General features: G+C 57.8%; 1 protein-coding gene across 4 annotated transcripts; it reads right to left on the reverse strand.

Annotated features, from left to right (window-relative positions):
* Positions 1–1,025: 1,025 nt before the first annotated feature.
* C12H15orf39 (chromosome 12 C15orf39 homolog) lies at positions 1,026–11,783 on the reverse strand. 4 transcript variants are annotated; one of them, XR_011338300.1, is made up of 4 exons: positions 11,591–11,783; positions 3,613–6,823; positions 2,837–3,328; positions 1,026–2,427 (listed from the first exon to the last, which is right to left on the reverse strand). XR_011338300.1 is itself a non-coding variant. In XM_069866969.1 (4 exons), exons 2-3 carry the CDS (start codon positions 6,761–6,763, stop codon positions 2,837–2,839), a joined length of 3,189 nt encoding a protein of 1,062 aa, XP_069723070.1. In that variant the 5' UTR covers positions 6,764–6,823; positions 11,591–11,782; the 3' UTR covers positions 1,026–2,427. The 4 variants fall into 4 exon arrangements, 2 of the variants coding, with proteins under 2 accessions (XP_069723070.1, XP_069723069.1); XM_069866969.1 differs by having other exon boundaries at positions 2,837–2,874; positions 11,591–11,782; XM_069866968.1 differs by lacking the exon at positions 1,026–2,427 and having other exon boundaries at positions 2,717–3,328.
* Positions 11,784–12,501: the final 718 nt, after the last annotated feature.

Here is a 12,501-nt window from a genome sequence, read left to right on the forward strand (position 1 = left end):
GGGAGATCCCAGCTGTGGAGAGATACAGCACAGATTCAGACTGGGTCCTCTCCAAGTTCTCCTCCCACCCCAGCGACCAGCCCATCCTCAGAGCATCCCACACACCAGGGACAGGAGGTCCCTTGTCAAGGCAGCTCCCCAGTCTCCAGCAGCACCAAGCAGCTTCTCCAGCTCAGCAATGTTCCTGGCAAGGCTCAGCATCCCCCAGGAGGAGCCAGGAAGAGTCCTGGTGTAGAGCCGAGCTGCAACCAGCCTCAGGCTCAGACATTACGTTATTCCCAACCAAAACCTCCCCCTTCTCTCAGACAGCCTCACCAGGGACAGCAAGACTTAAACCCACAGCAGCCCTTACCCAGCAGCACCAAACCAGAAGAGAGCACAAAAGCCTTTGCCCCCAGCCCTGTGCTTTTATCTCACCTCCCAAAAGGAAGGGGTGTGGTTCCAATCCAGCTGCTCCCAATTAACACTCCAGCTAATTCACAACCCCCAGGTGAAGATCTCTCAGAGCTGGAGCAGTCCCAGCTTCCCTCTGCTCCTCATTAAGTACAGGGAACAGTTTGCGCTCCTGTTTCTCCTGATAGGCTGGTCCCCAAGCACCAGCCTTAAACATCAAGGATGCTTCTCAAAACGCCTCATTTGTGGGGAGGGGGTCATGGCAGTGCTGCTCCCCTACTGGGCTTGAGTAACTTGGGCTGGAAAACGTGGCTAGGGGTGTTTGGCTCAGGACCAGGCAGATTTCACGCTTCTGCTGGGGGCTCCCAAGGAACAGGGTGTCTTTGTGGTCCCTGTTGAATCAGCCTTGGGTGCGCCCCACAGCTCTCCTGCCTGGTGTCTGATGTCCAGACACCTCTGCTAGCACTCTTCTCCTGGGCTGCCATCCGGGGAGCTCAGGACATACCCTTGAAAAGTGCTGGATGTGCTCCCTTACTGAACAGGGGACCCAGGGGTGCCAATTTGGGACCCCTCCATCCCCAGAAAGGTCCCATCGTGCCCGCACTGGCAAGAAGAGACTGAAGCACAGCATGTTTGAAAACAAGCCAGAGCCTTTAATCAGGCGAGGCACCACTTAAAGTCCATATTCTTACAAAATATTAAATAAAGCAAAGGAACTTTCTTCCCTGCAACCTTATATATATAAAAAATTACAGTGTTATTAACAAACACTGCTTTCCAAATTGCTTTATAACGCCAGGCACAGACCCCGTGCATCCATCCCAGTGGAAAACCAGAAAGGCACCTGCAAAAAACATGGCAGCAGCCACCTGCCAGGCTGACAAACACACCTTTTGGCTAAGAAAAAAAAGTCTATGGTATGGTTTGGGTAGGTATTTTTTTCCATTTTCTCCATTTTCTTAGTTTAAAATAAATATCTCCTGTAGTGAAGTAAAAAAAAGTAATAACAATCCTCATTTTGTTCCTCCAGCTGGAAAAACACCTGAGTGTTGGGTTTGTAAGGCCTCTGCTGTGTCCCACCACCGCAGACCAGGCAAGGACGAGTCCGTCTGTCCTTGGCTGCTGGGATCCCTCCTGGGATGCCCACCCTTGTGGTGCTTGCGGGATGGGAACGACCTCTCCTTCCAAGGTCTCGCAGCATCGCTCCCCTCTCCTGCCCTTCTGCTTGTGCCAGTGTCACCGTGTTTCCATCAAGGTCATCCCCAAACGTGCAGCTCCCACGTTCTCCTTTGGGACAGCTGGGATCTGGGTTGTGAAGTGGTTTGGTTTCCTTTAATGGTCTTTACATCTCTTTTTCAGCCTTCTTCAGCTACGATCAGGACTGGAACTCTCACCCTGAACAGCATCGCTCCTGCCACCTTGGTTTGGCAGAGTAAACAGGGAAGCCGTAAGTTTAAATAAAAAGACAAATATAAATTATTCAAGGCTTTCTTTAAAAAGACAACCATAACCTGAAGGCAGCAGCTCCTTAAAAAGATAAAGTCATAACACCTTAAAAATCAGTCCTGTAATGACAGAAGTTGCAATTCCCTTGATGCTTAATGTTGTGTTAAGTCTCTGTAGCACTTTAAGAACCAGGAGGAAGGAACATTTATTGGGAACGGTGTGTATCAAGCAGGAGAAGCGAGTGAGAGGAGAGAAGAGGGGATGTGGTAAATCATCCTCGCAGCAGCCAGCCTTTCTCCGAGGCTGGGAATGGCGGCGTGGCCATGGCCCATGCCAGCCATCCCTGCTCATGGCCCTGGAGCATCTCTGGGTCGTGCATCTCTGCCACTGTTTTCCACCCCAAGCACCGTCCTCGATGGGTCCCTGTGTTGCCAGTGGCAGCATCCCAGCAGGACCTGTCCCCATCCTCCAGAGCACCCGTGTCACTGCCAGGCAGGTGGCTTGGCTGTTGCCCTCGGCGTGCTCCTCAGCACGGTGCTACCCGTGGCTGTCACTCGGCCATCAGCTCTCAGTGCCTCCACACCAAGGCTACCTGGAAGTAGAAAGAGTGGTTAGGAGGGGTGGAAGGGAAGAGGAGGCTGAAGGGAGGAGGCTGCCCAGGGCAGTGGTGAAGTCTCCTTCCCTGGAGGGGCTCAAAAAACATGTAGATGTGGCACTTCAGGACATGGTTCAATGGGCTCAGTGGGGTTGGGCTGACAGTTGGACTGGATGAGCTTAGAGGTTGTTTCCAACCGTAATGATTCTATGATTCTAGGGTCTTTCCACCCCAAATAATCCCTCCCAGCCACAAATCCCCACCTCCAGCACTCAAGTACTCCTCCTTAGGCAACCCAAGCTCCCCATCATCATGGCATATGCACACAAACACAAAAAAAACTTCCCAGAACAACATATATATTCTATAAATACAAATAAACACACACACAAGAAGCGTTACCTACTTGGAGAGGTGCTGGCCAGCCTGTGAGCTGGACCCTGTAAGAAATAAAAAGCGTTGGCCATGGCCTTGAGCAGCAGCAAAAGGGCTTCTGGACAGGGACAGTGGGATAAGTCACCATGGGTGGCAGGTCCAGCATGCAACGTGCGCATTGACCCACTCCCAGTGTGCCCCAGAGCCTCTGGTCTCACTGCCTTTGGAGAGGGAGGTGGCCTAGAGGTGACCAACACTTCAGCGATGACCTTGCTTGCTCAGGCAGGGACAACCCCTAGCTCCACCACCAGCCTCCCAGCTCAAGCTTTCATCCCCCACAGCCCATGGAGAAAAGCTATTCTGCTCCACAAAAACCTTCATAGGGCAAGGATGCTGAGGGACCATGCAAGGAATGGATGCTCCCACCAAACAGCAATATCTGGAAAGCAGATAGGGCTGGAGCTTCCCTGGAAGAGACCCAAGGACCCTCAGGTGCCACCAGCCCTCCATGGGAGATGCCTGTAAAGAAAACCAAACCACTCTACAATGCAGATCCCAGCTGCCCCAAAGGAAAACAGAGGAGATGCACATTTGGGGATGACCTTGTTTTGTCAAGCACTGGGAAAAGCTGCCCAGGAAAATGGTGGAGTCTCCATCCCTGGAGGAGTTCAAAACACATGTAGATGTGGCACTTTGGGACATGGTTTAGTAGGCACATGGGGTTGGGCTGATGGCTGGACTGCATGATCTCAGAGGCCTTTTCCAATCTCAGTGATTCTATGATTCTACAACAGGCTACCTACCAAGCTGCTGCCGGATGGAGTCATGCCAGTGGAGGTTCAGCAGGTCTGGGTAGATGTCAGGGAGCTGCTTGAGTGCCAGAAGCTTCAGCATGCGTGAAGTACAACTTTTCAGCTCCAGGTCCCTCAAGTGCCTCTCCTCGGAGAGCGTGGTGGGACGCAGTTCCACCTTGTGCTCCTGCAGCACTTGGTCAACAAAGACCCCGGGGAGCTTAGGGAAGAGCTTCTCCTTCACCACATGGATGGGGATGAAGACGGCCCCTGCCCGGACTACGTGGGGGAAAGGACACTTGCGAGCAAACATGAAAGTCTCCATCTGAGACAGGAGATTGGTGAGAAGAGCAGCCACATTTTGGAAAGCCAACCAGATCTCCCTGCCTTTGCTGGGCTTCTGAGGTTCGGGGATCCTGGAGCCATTCTTGGGTTTGGGGGGAGATTTGGCCCTCTCTCCGAGCTCCTCCACCACCTCTGCCTTCTTCAGCCACTCCTGCAGGAGCTCCGGGGAGGACCTGGACACTGAGCAGGAAATAATATTGCAGAGTGAGGTGTGCAGAGTGGTGAAATAGTGGCCAGAGGAGATCTGAGCTGCAGGAATTTCGCACTGCCCGGGCAGCAAGATGCTCTCCTCTGCCGGCGCACAGTGGGCTGGAGGCAGCGGGGGCTGCTGTGGGGCAGGGCGAGCTGCTGGCGGAGCCGAGGGGCCAGGCTGGGGGCCGGGCTGTGGGGCTGTGGGGCTGCTGGCCGGCGGGGAGACAGGTGGGGTCCGTGGTTGCGGGGTTGGGGTGCTGCTAGAGGGGGCCACTGGCGGTGGGCTGGGCTGGAGGGCTGGGGGGCTGCTGGCCTGCGAGGGGGGCACGGTGCTGGGCAGGCAGGAGCGCAGGATCTTGTACTTTTTGAACATGAAGGTGGCCGAGCTCTGGAAGTTGCTCTTGTCCACAGAGTGCACCTCAAGCAGCAAGGGAAGCACCTGGGGCTTGGCTCCCTCTGCCTCCTCCATCTTCTCCCCTGGGCTCTCTTTCTCCTCCTCTGCAACCTCCCCATCGGGCGACCCCTCTGTGCAGCCGATGGGTCCCTGGGGCTTGCTGGCTTTCACCAGTCTCTTCTTCAAGCTGAGGTCCAGCACAATGTCCTTGGGGGCTGGCTCGTCGCTCGCCACCCCACCAGGGCTGCCCTCCTGAGACACCAGGTCTTGGGGCACAAGCTTTGGCTTTTCGGAGACCCTTCTGGAGCTGCTTTCCCCTTGGTTCTGGACTGCACTGCTGCCTGTCTTCAGTGCCTGGCTGCCTGCTGTCCCTGAGGGGAGCAGGCTGGACACCACCGAGACGTCTCTGAGGGCAGCGGGCTTTTGGCTGCCCCCCATGTTTTGGGGTGGGGTGTCCCTCCGTAGGTGCTCCCTGCACAAGGGCACCTGGGCTGAGCTGTCAGTTCCCTCCAGGTAGTCTCGGTAAGGTGCCAGGCTGAAGACGTTGTTGATCACTGGCATGGGTGGGGAGGAAGGAGAAACCTTGCCGTCCCTCTGGTCTTTCAGCCTTTGCTGGGGGGTGGTAGATGAAGAAGGGCTGATGAGCTCCTTGGCTGCCTCCTTGACCTTGCAGGTATCTCCCTTCCCTACGATGATGGGAGACGGTGGTCCCCCACCAGGGCTCTTCCGAGGGGCTGGGCTGGCCCCCTTCCTCCTCTCCGGGTAGGGAAGCTCCTGCTCCCCCTGGCTGGGTTTCACCCAGCTCCCTTCTCCTTTGGAAAATGTCTCTGTCACCCCACCGGGGCCCCTGGGCACCTTCTCCGGGATGCAGATGGGTTGGAAAGCACTGTTGGGCTTCGCTGCCCCTCGCTGCCACGGACTTTCTGCCCTGTGCTGCTCACAGCTTGGCTCTGTGCCGGTGAAGGAGGTGCCGAACACGGCCACGTCCCTGGGGCTGAAGGCAAAGCCAGGGCTCATCGAGCAGCCAGCTTGCTGCAATGGCTCGTTATCCCTTGGCGATGCCACCGACTTGGTGGGCGGTGATGCCACCGTGCTGGCACCAGCCGCCCTCGGCACGTAGGTGTCCAAGGGGGTGGGAAAGTAGCTCCTTGGGGCTTGGGGCTTAAGGTAAGAGCCAGGAAAGGGCTCCCCGCTTCCCACAAAGCCAATGCCTTTGTAGGTGCTGGTCTGTGCCTCCAGGGGAGGAGCCGGCGGGTGGTAAAGGAGGGCAGCCTTATGGAGGGGCAGTGGGTAGGATGCTGGTGGCCTCTCCTGGTACCCGGGGCTGGAGGCAGGTGGCTGGAGCTTGGGCCAGGGGTCCGGGCTGAGGCTGGGGACCTCGGGCACCTTCCTCTGGCTGTGAGCGGTGGGGCAGCCGGCTTCCAGGAAGGGGGTTGCAGGGGGAGCCCTGTATTTGTCAAAGGCGGCGTAATAGGAGAAGGCGACAGGGGAGCCCAGTTTCTCCTTGGTGGGCAACGCCAAGCTGGGATGCAGCGGTGGGAGGCTGGGGTTGGAGTGGGGACCCTTCTTGTGCAGCCCAGTGCTGCTGCGGTGTTCACCAGGGTGGAGAGCGTGGTTGGCGGGGGTGGTGGTGGCCAGAGCCTGGTCTTCATCACCTGGTCTCTGCTGCAGGCTCTCTGCCTGGTGTCCCAGCGGCAGGGCCATCCTGGGGTCTAAAAAGCACGCTGGGGCTCTGTACACCGGTTTGGGGACAGCTAAGGGAGCCGCCTTGTTCACCGCCACCGGCTTCTTCACCGGGAAGGGGTGTCCCAGAGCTGGTGGCAGGCTGGTCCACTTCTCTCTTGCCATCAGCACCTCCCTCATCATGCTCTCCTTGTCCTTTTCAGCACCTGGAGGCTGCAGCCCGGTCCCCAGGCTCTCGGATCGGTACAGCAGGCAGCTCATCAGTGGCCCCTCCGCTGGCACGGGGTGGCTGCTGGCTCCGGGACCATAGTGCAGGTAGGGAGCTGCTGGGCTCCAGCGTGCCAGGGGCTGCTCGGGGCCATCGGGGCTTTGCAGTGGGCAGGCAAAGTAGGAACCCTTGTAGTTGAAATGGTCCTTGGAGCCAGGGTCAGGCACGGGGCTGGATTTGCAGAGGCTGGTGGGGAAGCTGGTGGTGGGTCCTGTCTCCAGCCGAGGTAGCTTGTTGAAAATCACGGGGTCCAGAGACTCCAAGTGCCGTTTCGAAGCCATTTATACGGTGCAGCCGGTGTCCTGACCAGGGTGTGCGATGGGAAAGGTGAGCTGGCCTTCCTGAACAGGAGAGAGAGAGAGAGAACATCATGAGCAAAGTAAGTCCCCATGGTAAGCACTCAGCCCATGATGGGATGGCATGGCTTCATTGGGAGCCCCCCAGAAATCTCCTTGCTGGCTGGAGAAAGCACGGTGGTTTTCATCTGCGGCTCTCCAGTACTCAGCATTGCACTGGAAGGATAAAGAAAAGGAGGGGAGCTGTGGAAAGCTGTCTCACAGTCAGCCTCTGCCAAGGGCAACAAGGACTTGCTTCCCTTCTCCCATCCTCCCAGCACCTGGCAGAGATCCTAAAAAACAGAACCCACTCCAATTGACAGGCAATATTTGATCATCAGCGTGGAAGCTGGGGATCCAGTCAGCCGCTCCTTTCCTTCAGTGCTGGCCAGGGCAGCCCTGCACGAGCCAGAGCGGGAGCCCAGTGCTGGCGGGGGAGGGATTCCTGGCAGGCTGGCTGAGCATTTCTCCATTATCTCCTTGGAGAAGTGCTGGAAAAGCTCTCGCCACTTGGTTTCAAAGCCTCAATGAGTGTCTGTTGCAGGCAGTGGGGAGCAAAGCCAGGTCAGCTCAGGTGAAGAGCCAGCAGACTGTGGCACGGGACAAACACAGGCTGCCCCAAATCCCTCCCAGTTACCCCATTCAAGCTAATTCGAGGCTTTTTCATCAACACAGCAGCCTGCAGCTCGGGAGGACCCTCTCTCTTAGGGTCTTTTCAGATTTTGGGCTGCCGCTGTGGAGGGGCCCGGGTGCTGCCAGCAGTGCCAGGTGGTGCATGCCAGCAGGTGGAGCTGGCAGACCAGTGTCACCCAGCCTCCCAGGGCATCTCCTGAGCATTGCAAGTATCCCCTCAGTACCTTCTGGCACCACCCAGCATCCCCCTAGTACTGCCCAACATCTCCTGAGCATCCCACTGAGACACCTGAGCATCACCCGAGCCTCAACAGCATCACCTGGCATCACCCAGTACCCCCCTACATCACCAGAGCATTGCGCACATCACCTAAGCAGGCCCCAAGACCTGCTTGTGCATTGCTGGATCGCGGTTCAGCATCCTCCAAGCACAGCCAAACATCACCCAGCATCTCCCAAACATGGCTAAACATCACCCAGTATCTCCCACGCATGGCCAAATGTCACCTAGCATCCCGCAAGCATGGCCAGATGTCACCTAGCATCCTCTTGGCATGGCCAAACATCCCCCAGCATCTTCCAGACATGGCCCAGCATCCCCCAAGCCCACGGATGGACTTACTGTGGTGGGATCTCGTGTCTGGCCTTCACTCCCCGGTATTATTTTTTTTAATTATTTCTTTTTGTGGCAAGACTTAGCAGAGAAGCACAGAAGGAAACGGCGGAAGTGAGCGTGGAGATAAGATAAAAGTCTCGTCCACAGAAGGGGAAACTGAGCAGATAACTGAGGAGACTTGGGAGGGTAGATAAGGGACCTGAGCGCGGTGGCTCTGCTCGGCAGTGCGGCTGGAGTCCAGAGCTCTGGCAAACCACACGCTCCACCCTGCCAGCCCTCGCTGCGTGCAGGCAAAGCCCTGCCAGACCCCACAAACAGGGGGCCCAGCTCCCCTAGCTGCCCAGCCCCCAGCATGGGTCTGCTGCTCTGCTCCCCACATTTGAGTTGAGTTTCTTTTCCAAACTTTGACAGTTCCAGGCAGGATGCTGCTTCCCTGGACTCCTCTGCACCTTGGAGGCTTCTGGATGAAAATCTCTTTGGGCGGCTGATGCTTCCCTGTGATTGAGAAGGACGCTCTTCTCCCTGCTTGCACCCTCAGAAGCTGCTCCCCAAAGAATGGGGTTGTGCACCATTTCCAACAGCTTTATCCCCGGGAGCCTTGGGGTCATTTCCAAGACATCTAGTACCAATTAAATCTGCCATCACGCCTATCTGGGGAAAATGCCTCCTTCAAATTAAAAAGATGGGAGAAAGCCCTCCAAGACTCCCAAATCCTGCTTTCCAGGAGACCCACGTGGCAGTGTACACCTGACTTCTCCTGGGATAAGCCCCCAAAATATCTCAGCCAGCTTGTGGTGATGGAGGAGTCTCCCAGGAGAAGCCGGCTGCACGCTGCCACGTGCCCCTCCAAAAATGAGCCACGGGCTTTCCTTACACCCCAGATGGGAGGCAGGAGGGGGCTCAGCTGGGAGGGCAGGGTGTCCCAAACCAGGTTATTTTCCATTCCAGACGGAAGTTCTCCCCACCCACCAGCAACCCGAGAGGGATCTCTTGGGAGGGTGGTGTTTAAATCTGTCTCCCTGGGAGATGCAGCGTGGGAGGGAGATGCAGGCCCTTCCCTTCCATGCAGTGACGATGTTTGGGGTGGACAAGCTGGGACAGAAAGCTGGGAACTTGTGACCTCTGACATTTCCTCGCTGCTTTTTCCCCCCCACCCCCTTTCCCTGAAACGCACTGATCCACAAACCCCACGGTGCCGGGAACGTTGTTGTGCAAGTGGCTCTGCTGTCACTGCAGGAGCGGGTTACGCTGCCGGGCACATCACCCCGTTTCCAAACCGCCTGCGACTGCAGCAGCGGAGACCCCTCTTGGGGGGGAAAAGGAGGGAAAAGACCCCACCCCAAGGAGATCTTTCCCCTTGGGAATACCCCAACCCATTCAGCGGGAAAGCAGGCAGGCAGCTCCAACTTCTAGCCTCGCTGGAGGGATGCAGGACAGAGCAAGTCATCCCACAGCGGCAGCCAGAGCCAGCCACGTGGATTCTCTGATGTCTGATAGGAGTTGAGCTCATTAACCTCATTAGGGTGAGGGCACTAATGGGTTCTCTCTTTCCATGCAATACACTGGGGCTTTGACCCAGCGCCTTCCCTACACCTGCGCCATCTGAGACTCAAGAAAACAGCTCTGCGTTTGCTGCCACCATCAGCCCTTTCCCCTTTGGGACTATTGCCTTGCAGGCGGCGCAGGGATGCCGGTGATGCCTCCTTCCTTCCCCCCGGTGGTTCTCCCACAGCCGGAGCGGGGATCCGTGGGGAAGAGAGGGGCACGAGGCATCTGGGGGCACGCCTGGGTGAACACTAACACGTGCAGCCATTGCTTGCGATACTGAAACCCCATGGCTGGGGTAAGCAGTGGGCGGGTGAAACACAACCGATTTATTCCTCATTTTCTACTTTTGTTGATTTATTTTTTTTTCCCCTCCCTCCTCTTCACACGGGGTTTTCCCAGAAGGGGCTGTTTGGCGGGGAAGGAGAAAAGTAAAACCAAATGCAACGGAGCACGTGCCGTCCCACAGGCAAAACCTCCCTGATAAGCACTCGCGGGCCACAGCCGGCTTTATCTCTCATGTTTTGGATGTTGAAAGGGCTCGAGAGAGTTCCCTTGCCGCCTCCAGTAGGGCTTCTTGGCTGCTGAGGCTGCTGGGGATGGCTCCTACGGCTCTTTTTGCTCCGACAGTTCCGACCAAGCGTGTCCGTGTGTGTCATCGCCAGCATTTCCTCCGCGGGATGCGATGCCCTAACGCGGCGATCGTAAGCGGGAGCCTCTCACCCCAGCCTCCCGCCTCCTCCTCCATCGCCACGTGATGCGAAGAAACAGCCGCCAACTCCCAGGAATCAAGAAATCAAACCCCAAATCTCCCAGCCAGCCCGCAGGAATCAAGAAATCAAGCCCCAGATCTCCTAAGCTCACCAAGCACTGGCCATCGCTGGCTGGCGCCAGGGTCCCGGGCTGGTGGGCTGCGAGCAGATGGGGCTTTCCCCGTGCCACCCTGAACCAAATGGACTTCTCCCCCAGTGAGGTGGTGGTTTCCCATCCAGCTGCGATACCAGTTTCACAATCATGGGGACCTTGGCTCACTGTGGAGGAGGTCACCTTTCCTATCTCTCCAACAAGCTTGGATGGGATCACCTACAAGGCTCCCCGCCACACACCCCGTTTAGCTCATTTAGGGGAGCAAACAAGAGGTCTTAGCAGTCCCAGCTCCCTCATTTTATACCTTAATGCTTTTCAATAAAGTTTGAGCTATTTCCCAGGTAGGCAAAAGCCCAGCCGAAGCCTTCACTGCTTTATATGACACTATCCAAACGCATGCAGCGAGCTTATATTGCAAATTAGCTTGTTATTCCTGATAGAAAAAATCCCTGGCAATATTAATTTTTAAAATTAAGCACGCAGCAGCCACCACAAGGGCACAGCGATTGCCTCCAAGATGCTTTTAGGGGATCCAAACCTCTCGGACGGGCACGGAGGCCTCGGTCCCACCGCGAACCCATCGGTGCCAGGTTGGCTGTGGCCAGGTGGGACACCCCTGTCCTCACCAGCATCCCAGGGTCACCTGCCTGACCACGAGGCACAGACCCAGCGTCTGTCTGTCCTGTCCGCACCTCTGCAGCCCCGGCTGATGCTAAAGGGATGGTTGGACTCGATGATCCAGTGGGTCTTTTCCAACCTGGTGATTCTGTGATTCTAAAGAGACACCCCAGCCCCCCGCTCAAGTCACCCTCGCGGGTTGCTGCTCTCGCACAAGGCGCGTTGCGCATCACTCCCAGAAATAAATGTCCATAAATGAAAGTGTCCATAAATGGGTAAAAAACCAAAGCAAACCTGCAACCGAAACCTGGAGCCCACGATTTCCCCGCAGCGCCCAACGAGAACCAGACGATCCGGAGGGAAAGTCTGAGGGGAAAGTGTGGGGAACACCCCCCCCCCCCCCCCCCCCACCCCCTTGGCATCTCCTACTCCTGGGGGGGGGGACGACGAAGAAAAAGGGGTACGGGGCAAGGCAGGGGTCCCCCCGCACTCACCTGCGCGGAGCCTCCCCCGCAGCATCGCTCACGGGGCCGGGCGGGGGGCTCGGCGGGGGGGGGGGCGCTGCCCCGCTCGGCCCGCAGCCCGCATTGTGCCGAGGAAGTGGGAGGAGGAGGAGGAGGACGAGGAGGAGGAGGAGGAGGGAGGGCCGGGTGTGCTCGGGGGCCGGCCGGAGGAGGGGAAGGGCCGGCGTGGGACAGCCCAGCCCGGCCCCGCCGCCACTGGTGCCCTGAGCTGCTCAGGGCTCGGCCCGGGCCGCTGGCGCAGGGCCTGGTCCACACCCCCACCCCCAGCCCCACCCCGGGACGGGGACACCCCTTAGTTTGGGGGGCGGGGGGGACCCTGCGGTGGGACCTCCCTGAGAGGGAGAGCCTGCAATGGCGGCTCCCCACAGTGAGAAGGGGGGCTCCCACGATGAGGGGGAGGGGGGCTCCTCACTAATGGGGGCTCCCCATGATGAGGGGAGGGGGCTCCTCATTAATGGGGGCTGCCCACAATGAGAGGGGGGCTCCTCCGTAATGGGAGCTCCCCACGATGGGGGTGGGGCTCCTCCGTAATGAGGGCTTCCCACGATGGGGGGGGTCCTCTGTAATGGGGGCTCCCCACAAAGAAGAGGGGGCTCCTCCCTAATGAGGGCTCCCCATGATGAGGGGAGGGGGCTCCTCACTAATGAGGGGTCCCCACGATGAGATGGGGGCTCCTCCCTAATGGGGACTCCCCCTGATGAGGGGAGGGTGCTCCTCCCTAATGGGGGCTCCCCACAATGAGATGGGGGGCTCCTCCGTGATGAGGGCTCCCCACGATGGGGGGGGCCCCCCACAATGAAGGGGGGCTCCTCCCTAATGAGGGCTCTCCACGATGAGAGGGGGGCTCCTCACTAATGGGGGCTCCCCACAATGAGGTGGGG

The sequence above is a fragment of the Phaenicophaeus curvirostris genome, chromosome 12, assembly GCF_032191515.1.
Source record: "Phaenicophaeus curvirostris isolate KB17595 chromosome 12, BPBGC_Pcur_1.0, whole genome shotgun sequence".
Lineage (NCBI taxonomy): Eukaryota > Metazoa > Chordata > Aves > Cuculiformes > Cuculidae > Phaenicophaeus > Phaenicophaeus curvirostris.